This window comes from Mesoplodon bidens, assembly GCF_964165515.1.
Source record: "Mesoplodon bidens genome assembly, chromosome: 7".
Classification (NCBI taxonomy): Eukaryota; Metazoa; Chordata; class Mammalia; order Artiodactyla; family Ziphiidae; genus Mesoplodon; species Mesoplodon bidens.
The window spans coordinates 4096061-4108310 of NC_138164.1; the positions used below are offsets into that span (position 1 = coordinate 4096061).

At 34.3% G+C, this 12250-nt stretch overlaps 1 protein-coding gene across 4 annotated transcripts in view; it reads left to right on the top strand.

Annotated features, from left to right (window-relative positions):
* Nucleotides 1–12250, top strand: part of ZBTB44 (zinc finger and BTB domain containing 44) — a 71273-nt gene extending 59023 nt beyond the window's left edge. The window contains exons 4-6 of one of the 4 annotated variants that reach the window (XM_081239191.1): nucleotides 1302–1465; nucleotides 2809–3109; nucleotides 4881–12250. In XM_081239191.1, the coding sequence (XP_081095317.1) occupies nucleotides 1302–1465; nucleotides 2809–3109; nucleotides 4881–5163 (748 nt within the window). In that variant the 3' untranslated portion in view covers nucleotides 5164–12250. The remainder of the gene's footprint in view (nucleotides 1–1301; nucleotides 1466–2808; nucleotides 3110–4880) is intronic. The other 3 variants (XM_081239192.1, XM_081239193.1, XM_081239194.1) reach the window with 3 other exon arrangements.

Below are 12250 nucleotides of genomic sequence, written 5' to 3' on the forward strand. Positions count from 1 at the left end.
ATGCTTTCTCCCCTAATTTCCACATTGCTCACTCTTTCCTGAATCTTCAGATCACTGTCGAAGTGTCAGTTCTCAAGGAAGATTTTCCTGACCACCAGTCTAAAGTAAAACAGCACCGATCGCTATTGGATCACTCTGTTTTAATTCTCTGTTCTGATCATTTTCTCGAGTGTTTATTGTCTGTCTCTGACCACTGAATATAGACTTCACTGAATTAACTCCTCCTCTTAGAGTCCGGGACAGACTTAAAAAGTATATTTGTTGAAAACTTGAAGGATTCAAAGAACTCAAACAAGGTTTATTGTTCTTGAACAGCTAAACCTGATAGAGCAGGTTACGAACCAGAGTCATTTGAATAAGTTAATGAAGGTGTAAACAAATGGAAATATGCCTAGATTCCTTAATTTCAAACATTAATGAGGTTGTCTGTTCTGTACTAGATACTGTGCTGAGTGGTGGGCATATTGAGATGAAACGTAATAGCCCCTTACCCTCAAAGAGATCAAGCCAACTTTGGGGGAGGGGGAAGAGGTTAAAGACAGACAAGTAAGCAGATAATCATGAGTCATCTGCAGAGGGGTCTGTTGCTCTGCATAGGAGGGTACCTACCTAAACCACTGATGAATCAAAGAAGGCTTTCGGGAGGAGGAGGTAACTTCTTGGGTACATTTCATAAAACGACTGGGCGTGTTATCTAGGCAGAAACAGTAGGCACGTGAAGGAAGTTAAATATATGAAAGCACAGCACTGAGAGAGAACTGTTAAGGAGGAACTGCCTGGTATGAGTTTGTTTGGGGAGTGTGACAAGAAATGAGGCTGGCAGAGTACACAGACCCAGATCATGCGGAGTCTTGTCTGCCTTCACTCTGAAGATAACAGTGAACCATCCCAGGATTTTTATCAGGGGACTGATTTAATCAGAGATCACTGTGAAACAGTGAGGATGGATTAAAGGGGTGTGGGGCTAAAGAGAAGGAGTTACTAATTCAGCCGTATATTGATGAGGGCCTGAATTAAAGCAGTAGTAGGAAGGAAAGTATTAGAGAGATTAAGGATACCTAAAGTAAAAATCGTTTATGATATGTGCTTGGTCATACGACCTTGCTTAACTTAAGATACTTGACATTCTGGACAATAACACTGTTTTTCCTATTGTTATAAATGAAACTTGTAATCTAACTTTTAAACTGCTTCAAAAAGTCTTAAAATGTTTTTTTGTTGTTGTTCATTTAAAGTTGTGCAGAAATGTTTATTGAACTTAAAAATCAGAGCCTGGTTGCCTTCTTTGGTCTGTTTTTTAGATTGGAAAATGTTCAGTATCCCTACCAACTCTACATTGCTCCTTCCACCAGCAGCACAGAACGGCCAAGTCCAAATGGTCCAGATAGACCTTTTCAGTGTCCAACATGTGGGGTGCGATTCACCCGTATTCAGAACCTGAAACAGCACATGCTCATCCACTCAGGTAATGTCATCATCCGTTTTGTGGCATAAATGAGCACTCCCAAACATTTTATTTTGAAATTCCACTTAAAAACAGTAAACAGATGCTTTTGAGTTAGAAAAAAGTTTATCTCTGGGAAGTCTAGTGAGAACAGATAAACATAAGTCCATTGCTGAATTGGTGCAGTGTCAGAAATGTATTTGCTTACAGGCATCAATATTCTCATTAAGACTTGGGTCGGGTGTAATATGTAAATGAAAAAGATATCAGATGCATGTGTGTATATATGTGAGGGAGAAAAGCACAAATACATACAGTAAAGCAAATGGGGTTAACAGGGTTATATACTGGTGTTCTTTGTACTATTCTTGTAACTTCTCTAAATTTATAATTATCTCCAAATAAAAAGTTTTTAAAAATTCATAACAATAATTTAATTTTAATTCTACAATCCTAAATTTCTCTGTGCCCTGATTAGTCAGCCTTGTAGTATTTTTTTGGTGTAAAAGAGATTTTGGATAAATGATGTGTAAAACATATTTGAAACTTAAGTGTTCACATAAAGGCAGTAAAATTCTTGTGGATAGAACACTGACCTCTGATAAGTAAGAAATCTTTACTGCTATTCTCAGCTGTATAACTATCTCACTTAGATAGGTCTAACAAACCCTGTGCTAACACTAATTCCCTATGACTTTGTTGAATCAACAGATGATGTTTTGAAGGGTTTTGAAATTTTATTTGCTAAAACTGTGATAATGAATTGGAAGAGACCATTAATGTACTTCATATTTCATATATTAATTTCTACATATTTTTTCCATCACTATTACATTAAATACCCAAAAACTCAATCAAGTAGTAGTTCTATTGCAATCACTAATTATGTTCAGAGATGTTAGAATTTCCCTTTTTTCTTCTCATTTTTCTCTTGAGATAGGAAATGAAGAGTAGGTACTGATCATTTTCACATCTTCTCAATGTAAACCTCACTACTTTAATGAAATGAAGTAATCTTATGTGAAGATTTAGGCTCTGCTTAAATACCCTGGTTAAATTGTGTTTTGAAGTCTATAAGATACAAGATTTGGAAGCGTTCAAAAATCCGTTGGAGTATATATTACCTCGATTACCCCCACCCCATGGTGCCTATCTTTCTCGCTTTCTTTTTTTCAAGCACTAGTGACTTCTTAGATGTTCTGTACCCTTTCTGAGATACTGAGTTTGGAACTCATTTTTGCTGGTGATTTCTGTCTTTTCAGATTATCTCTTGCTACTGAATTACAGTTCAGAAGTCTGTGAGGTTTATGACATTTCCACTTATTTTGTTTTTAGATGATATTTTGTTGTGCTTTACTTTATAGGAATTAAACCATTTCAGTGTGACCGCTGTGGGAAAAAGTTCACCAGGGCTTACTCGCTAAAGATGCATCGCCTAAAGCATGAAGGTAAACGCTGTTTCCGGTGCCAGATATGTAGTGCCACTTTCACTTCCTTCGGGGAATATAAACACCACATGAGGGTTTCCCGGCACATTATCCGCAAGCCTCGGATTTACGAGTGCAAAACATGTGGCGCCATGTTCACCAACTCTGGAAATTTAATCGTGCACCTGAGGAGTCTGAACCATGAAGCGTCAGAGCTAGCAAACTACTTCCAGAGCAGGTGAGGTGCACAACAAAAACCGAACCAGGAAAACTGCTTTCTAAACTCTCTTTTCCTGCTTTTAGGGCAGCCTGCTGTGTTTTTTTATCAGGTTGCCAGCTAATCAGTCACATTCCTTTTAAATTCCCACTATCCAATAATTCTCTGATCTCCTGATCTGATCAAATTTTGCTGATCCTTCTAAGTATAAACAATTTTAAATACATTTATAGTTGGCATTAGAAACCTTTTCCTACAGAAGTAGACTACTTATCAGCTTGTTTTGATTTTTTTGTGGGTTTTTGTTGTTGCTTTTTTAAATACAAGGTTAAAGTAATTCTGTAGTACATTTTAAAATAGACCTTATTGGAGAATTTACCGTGTCAGATGATATTTAGTGATAGTGGATTACTTCAGACTCTTTGGATGTTAATTAAATTCTTGACCACTTCTCTCTTTTTTCTTTAAATAATAAGAGAGAAACTTCTATACCAACTGTAATGGATATGATAATTTACATCAAATGAAGTTTTCCTTTTTTTCTTTCAGTTTAGAGCTCCATGCTTTTAATATAAAGAACTTATAATAGAGTTACCTTTCTGATTTATTGGGTATCCAAGGATCAGGTTCTAGTTCTGGCTCTGCCACTAACTAGTGTTATGATTTAACACGTCACTTTACAGATGAAGAAGCTTGAAACGTAGAGAAAGATAAAATGTAAGCTTTAAAGATGATTTCTAAGGTCTCCTCTACATATAAAATTCTGTTGTCTATTTTTAATACTTTATCAGAATTGTACATCTGTAGGAATTCTTAGTTTCTTATAAAATCAAATCTTAAATTTTTAACTGCCTTCATTTTTTAAATCTTATTTTTCAGTAAATTATTCCTGCATAGATTTTGTTTTCTCTTCAAGCCAGACATTTTGTTTAATGTAATCATTTCTAACTCTGGGTGTCTGGTTATCATGTCACTAAACCTAGATTATACATGACATAACAAACTTTGTTCAGGACTAAAATAGTGTCCCAGTTAACCACTCCTGTCTTCTGTATCTTCCCTGTACTGAGCCCTCTATCCTCTACTCTTGTTTAACACCTGAAGACTCTTTAGAAAATATAACATAGGACATCTTAAATTGCTTTGCAGATGAGCAGACTTCAATTTTTTTTTATTAATAGTGGACAAATTATAAAATAACCTTAAGTATATTAGTTATTGACATTATAAAGTGTAATGAATTTTTTTTTGTTTAACTGTAAAGATTTAAATCAAGCATCTAAGTAGTTTTTTACATTTCTCTATATAGTAGATTATATAAAAGGTCACTTATGCCTGAGGATTTAGTTTCTTAACTAATTTATATCCAGGAAGTAATAAAAAGCTAGGTTTATATACCTTATAATTAGTGTATAATCCAAGAAAGGTTATGCATAAGTTATTCAAATGATCTTTGTTTAAATGAACATGCTATTTCCATCTGTTTTGTATACAAAAACTCTTCTGTATAGAACAAGTATGGCTGTTTAGGTGTCCAGTGTGACACTGAAGGTGATAATCTTATCTCTCTTGGTGGTAGGGAGAGTTGATATACTTTGGTTCTAATGGATGGTTTTGGTTTGTATACTTAGGAAAGTTTAGAAGTTGAAAATTCCTGAGTTCTAATCTTCATTCAAAAATCAGAGAAATGAAAAATCCCAATCTTGTTTTACAAATCAGGTCTTTGTATTGTGTCTTATTTATTACTGGCTTGAAAATTAACTCCCTGTTTCATCCTTTGCCTCTTACCTAGTGATTTCCTAGTACCGGACTACTTAAACCAGGAGCAAGAAGAGACCCTTGTTCAGTATGATCTTGGAGAACACAGTTTTGAAAACAACTCCTCTGTCCAGATGCCTGTAATTTCACAGGTCTCCTCGACCCAGAATTGTGAAAGCACTTTTCCCTTGGGGTCTCTTGGTGGGCTGACAGAAAAAGAGGAGGAAATGCCAGGGCAGCCAAAGACCAGTGCTTGTGCCGAGGCAACCAGAGAGGACCCCCCAAAATCAGAGCTGTCTTCTGTAACTATTGAGTAATTTCATGGTTTGGCTTCATTTTTGATTTTTGGAAAGTGCCTGTGCTTGGTCTTGTACATTTGAATTTAATTTAACTTCTTAAGCAAAAAAGGGTTTGGGAAAGAATTTCCCTTTTTACTTTGTAAGTTCTGCAACTGATGTTTTATTTTTCATGACTGAGAGATTGCTTCTGTAAGTGCACAGTAACATGGTGTTGAAATATAATAGAAACCTTGAGACTTAAGGAGAACCAGCTGACTTAAAGCTTGTATCAGTTTCCTCTTCCATTATCAGGAGTAGGCTAACAACAGATCATGAGGTCAAGAAGAAATCAGATGATTATTGACCTTCCTGAAATGAAAGCATACACCAGAAACATATTACTGAATGAATCTGGCAAATGGCCTGAATAGATGTTTACTCCTATACACAGGATATTGTACAGTCTTTTGTAAAGCCTGTTGTTTTTGGAAGTATTTATGGTGAGCTTTCTTAAAAATTATTAGGGTATATACTTCTGAAATCCCACGTGTTTTGTGTGTTTTTTTTTTTTAAGCTTTGTCACTATAATTTTTCATGGTGAAAATTTGGTATTGGGATAGGTATTCCCTGTACCTTTATAGTACCACTCCTCCAAATAATCTTTCTTCTGTGAAAGAAGGCGAAGAACCACGGTTAAGGATAGTCAACTTGTGCATGAAATGACCAGGAACAGAGAATATAGTATGTGAATAGGAACTCTTTCATACTGCTTTTCTGGATAAAATTATTGTTTACCTGGTCTTTGAAAGTTAATGCCTGGCTAATTGGGTCATTGCCTAAATCAGTTTTCTCTTGCCTATACTTGGCATGATCCCATGAAAAGGAGATATACTGGAGATGTTCTATATTTTATACATAGGTCTGTGTATTGTTGAGGATGTTTTTATTCTGCTGTTTTGGACAAAATAAAGAATTCTCTGTTAAGGCTATATTCTTAACCCAACTGCAATTGTTTACAAAATACCCATATGACAGTGATAAATTGTCCTTATTCCAAAATATTTTAAGACATTGCCAAATGTCATACTAAAAGCAGTTAGGATAGTTTTTACACAATTAAGCAATAATGTAGAAGTAGAGGAGAGTCTATAAAATGATGATCTATGACTCAAATCTATTTGGGGGAGAAAAAAGAATTGTTAAGACTAAAGAAAAACTAAAAACCTTAAATTAATGACTATTACCTCTTGCTGCTAAAAAAAGAAAAGAAAAGAAAGATACTTCATGGTTTATAGTTGAAATATATATGATACTCTAGACTGGAATATACATTTTTACTTGGTGCCATTAAAGCATCACTGACCTTGATCCTAAATATTCATGAGTCCATGAACAATGATCTTTTGAGTAACTCTTTTTTTCTATGTATATACCCAAAGTTTAATAATTATGAAAACACCTGATTAGGTTAGAAAAAGAAAATACAGTTTCTTATTCAAAACACAAGATCTCAGTTTTGTCTGGGTGCTAGTCGTTAATAATAAAATTTTTCTAAGTTATAGTGATTTGTTTCATTTTTTTTTTAATTGGCTAATTCTATAACTTCTTTTATCCCCTACAAATGTAAAGGAAGGGAAAGTGAACTCATTGAAGATTTTTTTTAGGCTAATGTTCTTTCTGTCTGTTTGAATATTCTGCTATTTTTAACTTGTTTCCAGGTCCTTTTCTCACTCATGAACTTGCTGTTTCCTCTTTGCTCCCAAACATAGGTATAGTACCTTCAGGAAAATCAACATACACAGATTATGATGGCCTTCCATTATTTATGCTTCTTTACTAATAGGTTGAATTACTTTCTTCAACAGACTGTGATACTAATAGCGGTACTGCTGTGTCTCAACTGGAAAGGTCAGGAATTTTTATTTTTAATGTAATATAGATTCTTTGGAAACTGTTATGCCTACCAGTAGATAAATCTCAAAAGTTAATTTTAAAATCTTAATGGAGAAAACAAAGAATCGGTAAAATTATGACCAGGAGTCATTGTTGCCCTCAGTTCTAAGAGTTATTTTTTTAAAAAAAGAAGAAGAAGGAAGGAAGAAAAGGAGGAAAGAAATAGGGTTAATGAGAAGAAATATATCAGAACCATTTGGAAATTTGTTGGTTGAAAGTGTTTTAGCACACCCCCTGTCCTGAGAATTTTGTATTAAGAGAGTCCTACACAGTTTTGGCAGCTCTGAGGTGTTCTGTGTTCTCAGAATGTAGGATTACCACCATGACTGGCTATTTTTTCCCAAATGGAAACTTTAGATTTTCACTGATAATTACAAATTATACAGATTTCCAAGTTTTATGAAACATTTGAATCTACTGTGAAAATGCCGATTGTTGGTTGTCTGCTCCCCAAATCGTATCAATACAGGTAACTAACTAGTACTTAACATGTGATATAAACAGAGTCCTTTTTTTTTCTATTTCAGTGAGGCTCTACATTTTTCTTGATACACAGTTTAAGGATACTTAGCTTATGGATCTGTTTTAGGAAACTAAGCTATGAGGGATAATTGTATATAGTGCTATTTAGATTTATTTAAAATTCCTCTAAGAGAAGGATGCCTGGATGTATAATTTTTACCAGAATATATGGAAAACATTGCAGAGAGATGAAAGCCAGTTATATTATCTCATCCATTAGAAATTACCAGTATAACTAAGCATAAAAAAAATTCCAGTTTAGAATACTTTAGCATAGCTATCTTTCTGAAAGGCCCAAGGGTGGGTAACTTTGTTAAAGGGCTTGAATTTTAGGATGCAAGATAAATTGCCTTTTTAAACCAAGTATTTTGTATAAGAAAAGCATTTATTTTTCATTTTAAAGCTACCAAATAGGTATGATATACATACTTTAGAAATGAGCAAAGATGTTTGTTGTGATACTGGATATTACAGCTCCTGCAGTCATTCTTTCCATTTTTAAGGGTGTATTCTAACAGTGGAAGCATCTAGCATGTCAGTGATTGTACTAATTCAGAGACAAAAGCATTAATACTTGTTTTCATTTTTTTGAATTTTAAGTTCGAGAAAGGGATGCAGATGGAGGTTATCACCCACAAATGTATTTAAATGGATATTTCTTACTTTGAATTTAAAGTAACCTTCTTAATTTTCATTTTAAATAATTAGTTATATATTTAGTTACATTGCCAGTTTTTAAAGTTCTCACTTTCAGTGAGGCAAAAGTGTACTAAAATGTTTAAATAGCTTCATTCATTCTTACATTTTAACATTTCAGCAACCATTCTGGCTTACAGAACTTACATTCTGGTTCCATGTTATGACACATGCCCTTGGGTTTTAAAAAAAAAACCCTTCCATTTTGTTAAAATATGTTACCAAGTGGAATGAACCAGCCAGCACATCTAATATACTTATCATTGGTAACTCTGTTACCGTCTAACTACTGAGCCAGTCTCTCCGGATGTGTAAATGGTTCCCTGGGAGCCTTTGGAAGTTGTATTAAGTCTTCTCGGTCTTTTATTTTATCTCTTATTATTTTTTATTCTCATACTTAATCTAAATAGAGATGAGTTATCTAGCTTAGTGGCTTTTATTTTGAAGATTCTCAGATCATGGTTTAGTTTCTTTTAGCTTTGTAGCCCCTGAGAAGTACATTACTTTATAAGGTAATGGCAGTTTGTACTAGTATACCACATGGAGAGAATTATTCTTATTACTTGATGAATGAACAGTCCTAAAATTATAATATTGTACCTGAAAGGGCTTTGAGATTTAAGGAATTGATGAAGAGAATTAGAAACTTTTGTGTGGCACTTACTCTATTTTCACCCATCTAGAAAATGTGAAGCTCTGGAGTATACAACTAAGTGAGGGAGAATAGTTTTCTAGTTATTAATATTAATTGGGAGGGAAAAAACTAGTAAAGTTCACATCTGGAAGCGACCCAAAGTTGCTAAAAGGTAGTAAATGTGGTTTTCAGTGTAAGTTATTTATTTATAATATATTTAGATTTTGAAAGTTACTGAGAGAAGCATGTATACAAACATGATTTTCTTTTCTAAATCAGTGGTACAGAATGGGGGGTGCTCCATTACATTAACTATGTCTATGAGGAATATTTATAGCTAAGCATACTCCTCCAGGCTTTAGGCTCAAATCGTCAAAATTTAAGTTATTCCGTATTTTGCCTATACCCTTTTTTATCTTTCAGTGTCATTTTTGCTTGACAACATGTTGGTGACCATAGGGTATTTTTATTTGGAAGGTCCTCAGCAAGACTAATTTGCCAAAAGCAATAATGGTTCACATTAACAATGAAGTAGAGTTGAACCAATTTCCAGGTTCAACTAAGGAGCAGACAGTTTATGGGTATTTCATTTTTAGATTATAAATATGTTGAGATTTATTAATGGGGAGTTAAGCCTATGTCAGATTATGGGATGAAGACTCTTAGTGACATCATAGTTGTACTTTTTTTTTTTAACTTCATACTTGACACAGATATTTCTACTACATCATAGTGATTATATTTTTATGATTAAAAAAAAGTAATAGCTCCATATCTTTACAAATAGTCTCTGCAGAGATGTCAGGCGATGATGTTACTGGCCTCTCAATTTGGCACTATCCAGAAATTGAGACTGCCTTCAAGTGTATATGCTACTTCTTCAAGTTATATAGCTTCAAGTTATATAGCTCCCTCTGCTTAGGGGCCAGGCCAGTTCCAACTAATACCAAGGTTTTTATGTACATAATAGTTTTCGAAGAATTTAAGGGTTCAGACCATTGGTTGAAAACAAAAAACTTTTTTAAAAAATTTTTTAAAGACTTAAAATTTTTTAATTTCAGTTTGAAGTGCCTGGTTTATAAAATCTGATTCTTTGATGATTGCCTTTCTCTTGTAAACTGACTGATTTTGCTGAGTAAACTTAAAGCCCTAGGCTCAGTTGTAATGATTTATTGATAAAATTGCTGCTTGATGGTTTGAGGGCCTACAGTGTCATGACTTTTATTAAATTGTCCCTGTTTTCCCAAATACCGGTCTAACCATATCCAGATTTCATTATTCAATTAAACAGGTTTAAAAATCATCCTGTAAACGAATGTTCAGGTTACCAAAGTACATCATCTGCTGAGGAAGGATCAATCTTCCCTACATTAAGAGGAGCCGTCATCTCCTCTAAACACATGCTGTTTCCTTGGTATTAGTGGAGGCTGTGTTCATTTAAAGATGGGAAGCCTTTCATGCAGCCCCTAGAAACACCTGCTTTTTCTAGAAAGAACCTTTTCTATGATTAGGTTATAATTGTGTTTTCTCTAAGAGCTTTCTTTTATTTCAGTTATCAGTTTTCAAGTTGACAAATGCTATGTAAAGTCTCTCATACTGAGAGTGGTCCATTAAATTACTGAAAGTTACGCTGCTGTTCATCTTTCAGGTAACTGAAATGAATGCCATCAGGTGATCAGGAGTAAGATCATAAACTTTATTCATTTTCTTCCTTATACAAAGTGATGGCTTCTAATGCTTATATTTCAAGATATTTTTTAAAAAGGCAACAGTCTCTTGTAGAGTAAAATTTGATTTCAATCCAGGTCCCAATAATATATTTGATTTTTCTGTTGTTGCTGGTGCCTCCTGTTGCATCAGATAGAGATTGCCTGCCTCTTTGTAGGGCACCCTTGTGGCACCTTATGTCCAATTGGAAGATAGTATATGGCTTGTTTGTGCCTCTGCTATCTTTTCAAAAGCCATTTTATAAAAATCCTAGGTAGCCTATTTTAATATTTAAATATATATATTTGTGAGAGATACTTTTAGAACAGACCTCTTTTTTTACTTTAAATTTCCTGTATTCCCATTTTCAAGAGTAAATGTAAACTTTCCAGGATTTGAACTTGTCTTTTTCCACAGCAGCATAATGAAAACGTCGATTTGAGACAATAGACCATAATTCAGCGATAGAAGAAATTAATGTCTGATTAAAGGAAACAGATGTGAAGGGAAAAAAATTGTTATAGTTTCTGTAATTTTGTATTTGCTGCTACAGTAGCTCAATATTTTACAGAGCTAACATATAAATCTGGCTCCATTCAAAAACTGGAGTACTTTCTAGTACAACCAGCCTAGGAGGAAGGTGTGTATGTACCACAGTCTTCCAGATGGGTGACTGGCGGTCCTGTTTAGCTAATGAATGCATGCTTTAAAATCCGCCTATAGCCCAACATCAAGGAAGTTTGGGAGAAACGTTTATCTTGCTAGTTACAGCATTATGATTCTTTTTGGGCAGTGGCATTTGGTGAAACCCTTGGGGGAGGGAAGGTGATGCTGGGGAAGAAATGTGAATTAAATTATGTGGAAGGGTGTTGTCAAGTCTTCTACCCTCTCCTAGAACCAGTACAACTTTCTTACCTGTGACAGGCCCAAGTTCACCAGCTTTGTATCCAGTTATCATCTCCTTCAAGTTTGGCTTTACTTGGTTACAGTGGCCATAGCTAAGTTATTTGGCATGTTTGACTTTCAACAGTAACAAAAATGGTTTTGGATTTTGTTTTATTTCCTAAAAATGTATACAGTGTCAGAACTTCACATTTTATATACTAGTATCTGGCTATTAGTACTTTACAGGAACCATAGTTCTTGGTGACTACATACATATATATATTTTTGTGACTTTTTTGTATACTAAGTGCCGTTTCAATGTTACAATCATTTTTAGAGTTACTGTAATCACTGTGAATATCATGTTTTTTCAAATATGTTCTGAGCCTATAGTGTTTGCTTTGTGAATATATGTGTATCGTATATATTCTGTATAGTTACATTGTACTGAAATATTAGCTTGTTTGATATAAGGAAAGTATGTATTGAGTACTTTTTGCTAGCCTGGTTGGTTAGTCTTTTTTTAAAAGGTTTAAACTTTTTAAAAAACAAAAACAAAAACCTTAAACCAGCCTTTATTACATGGTCACAAATAAAGTTGCAGTTAGAAGGGATGGGCAGGGAAAAAAATAGTTTTAAGTGTCTTTGAATAGAAACGTAAGACTAAGGTTTGTTTGGCTCCCACCCACCCACCCTGACCCTTCATTAAAATATCTTATTAATGCTTTA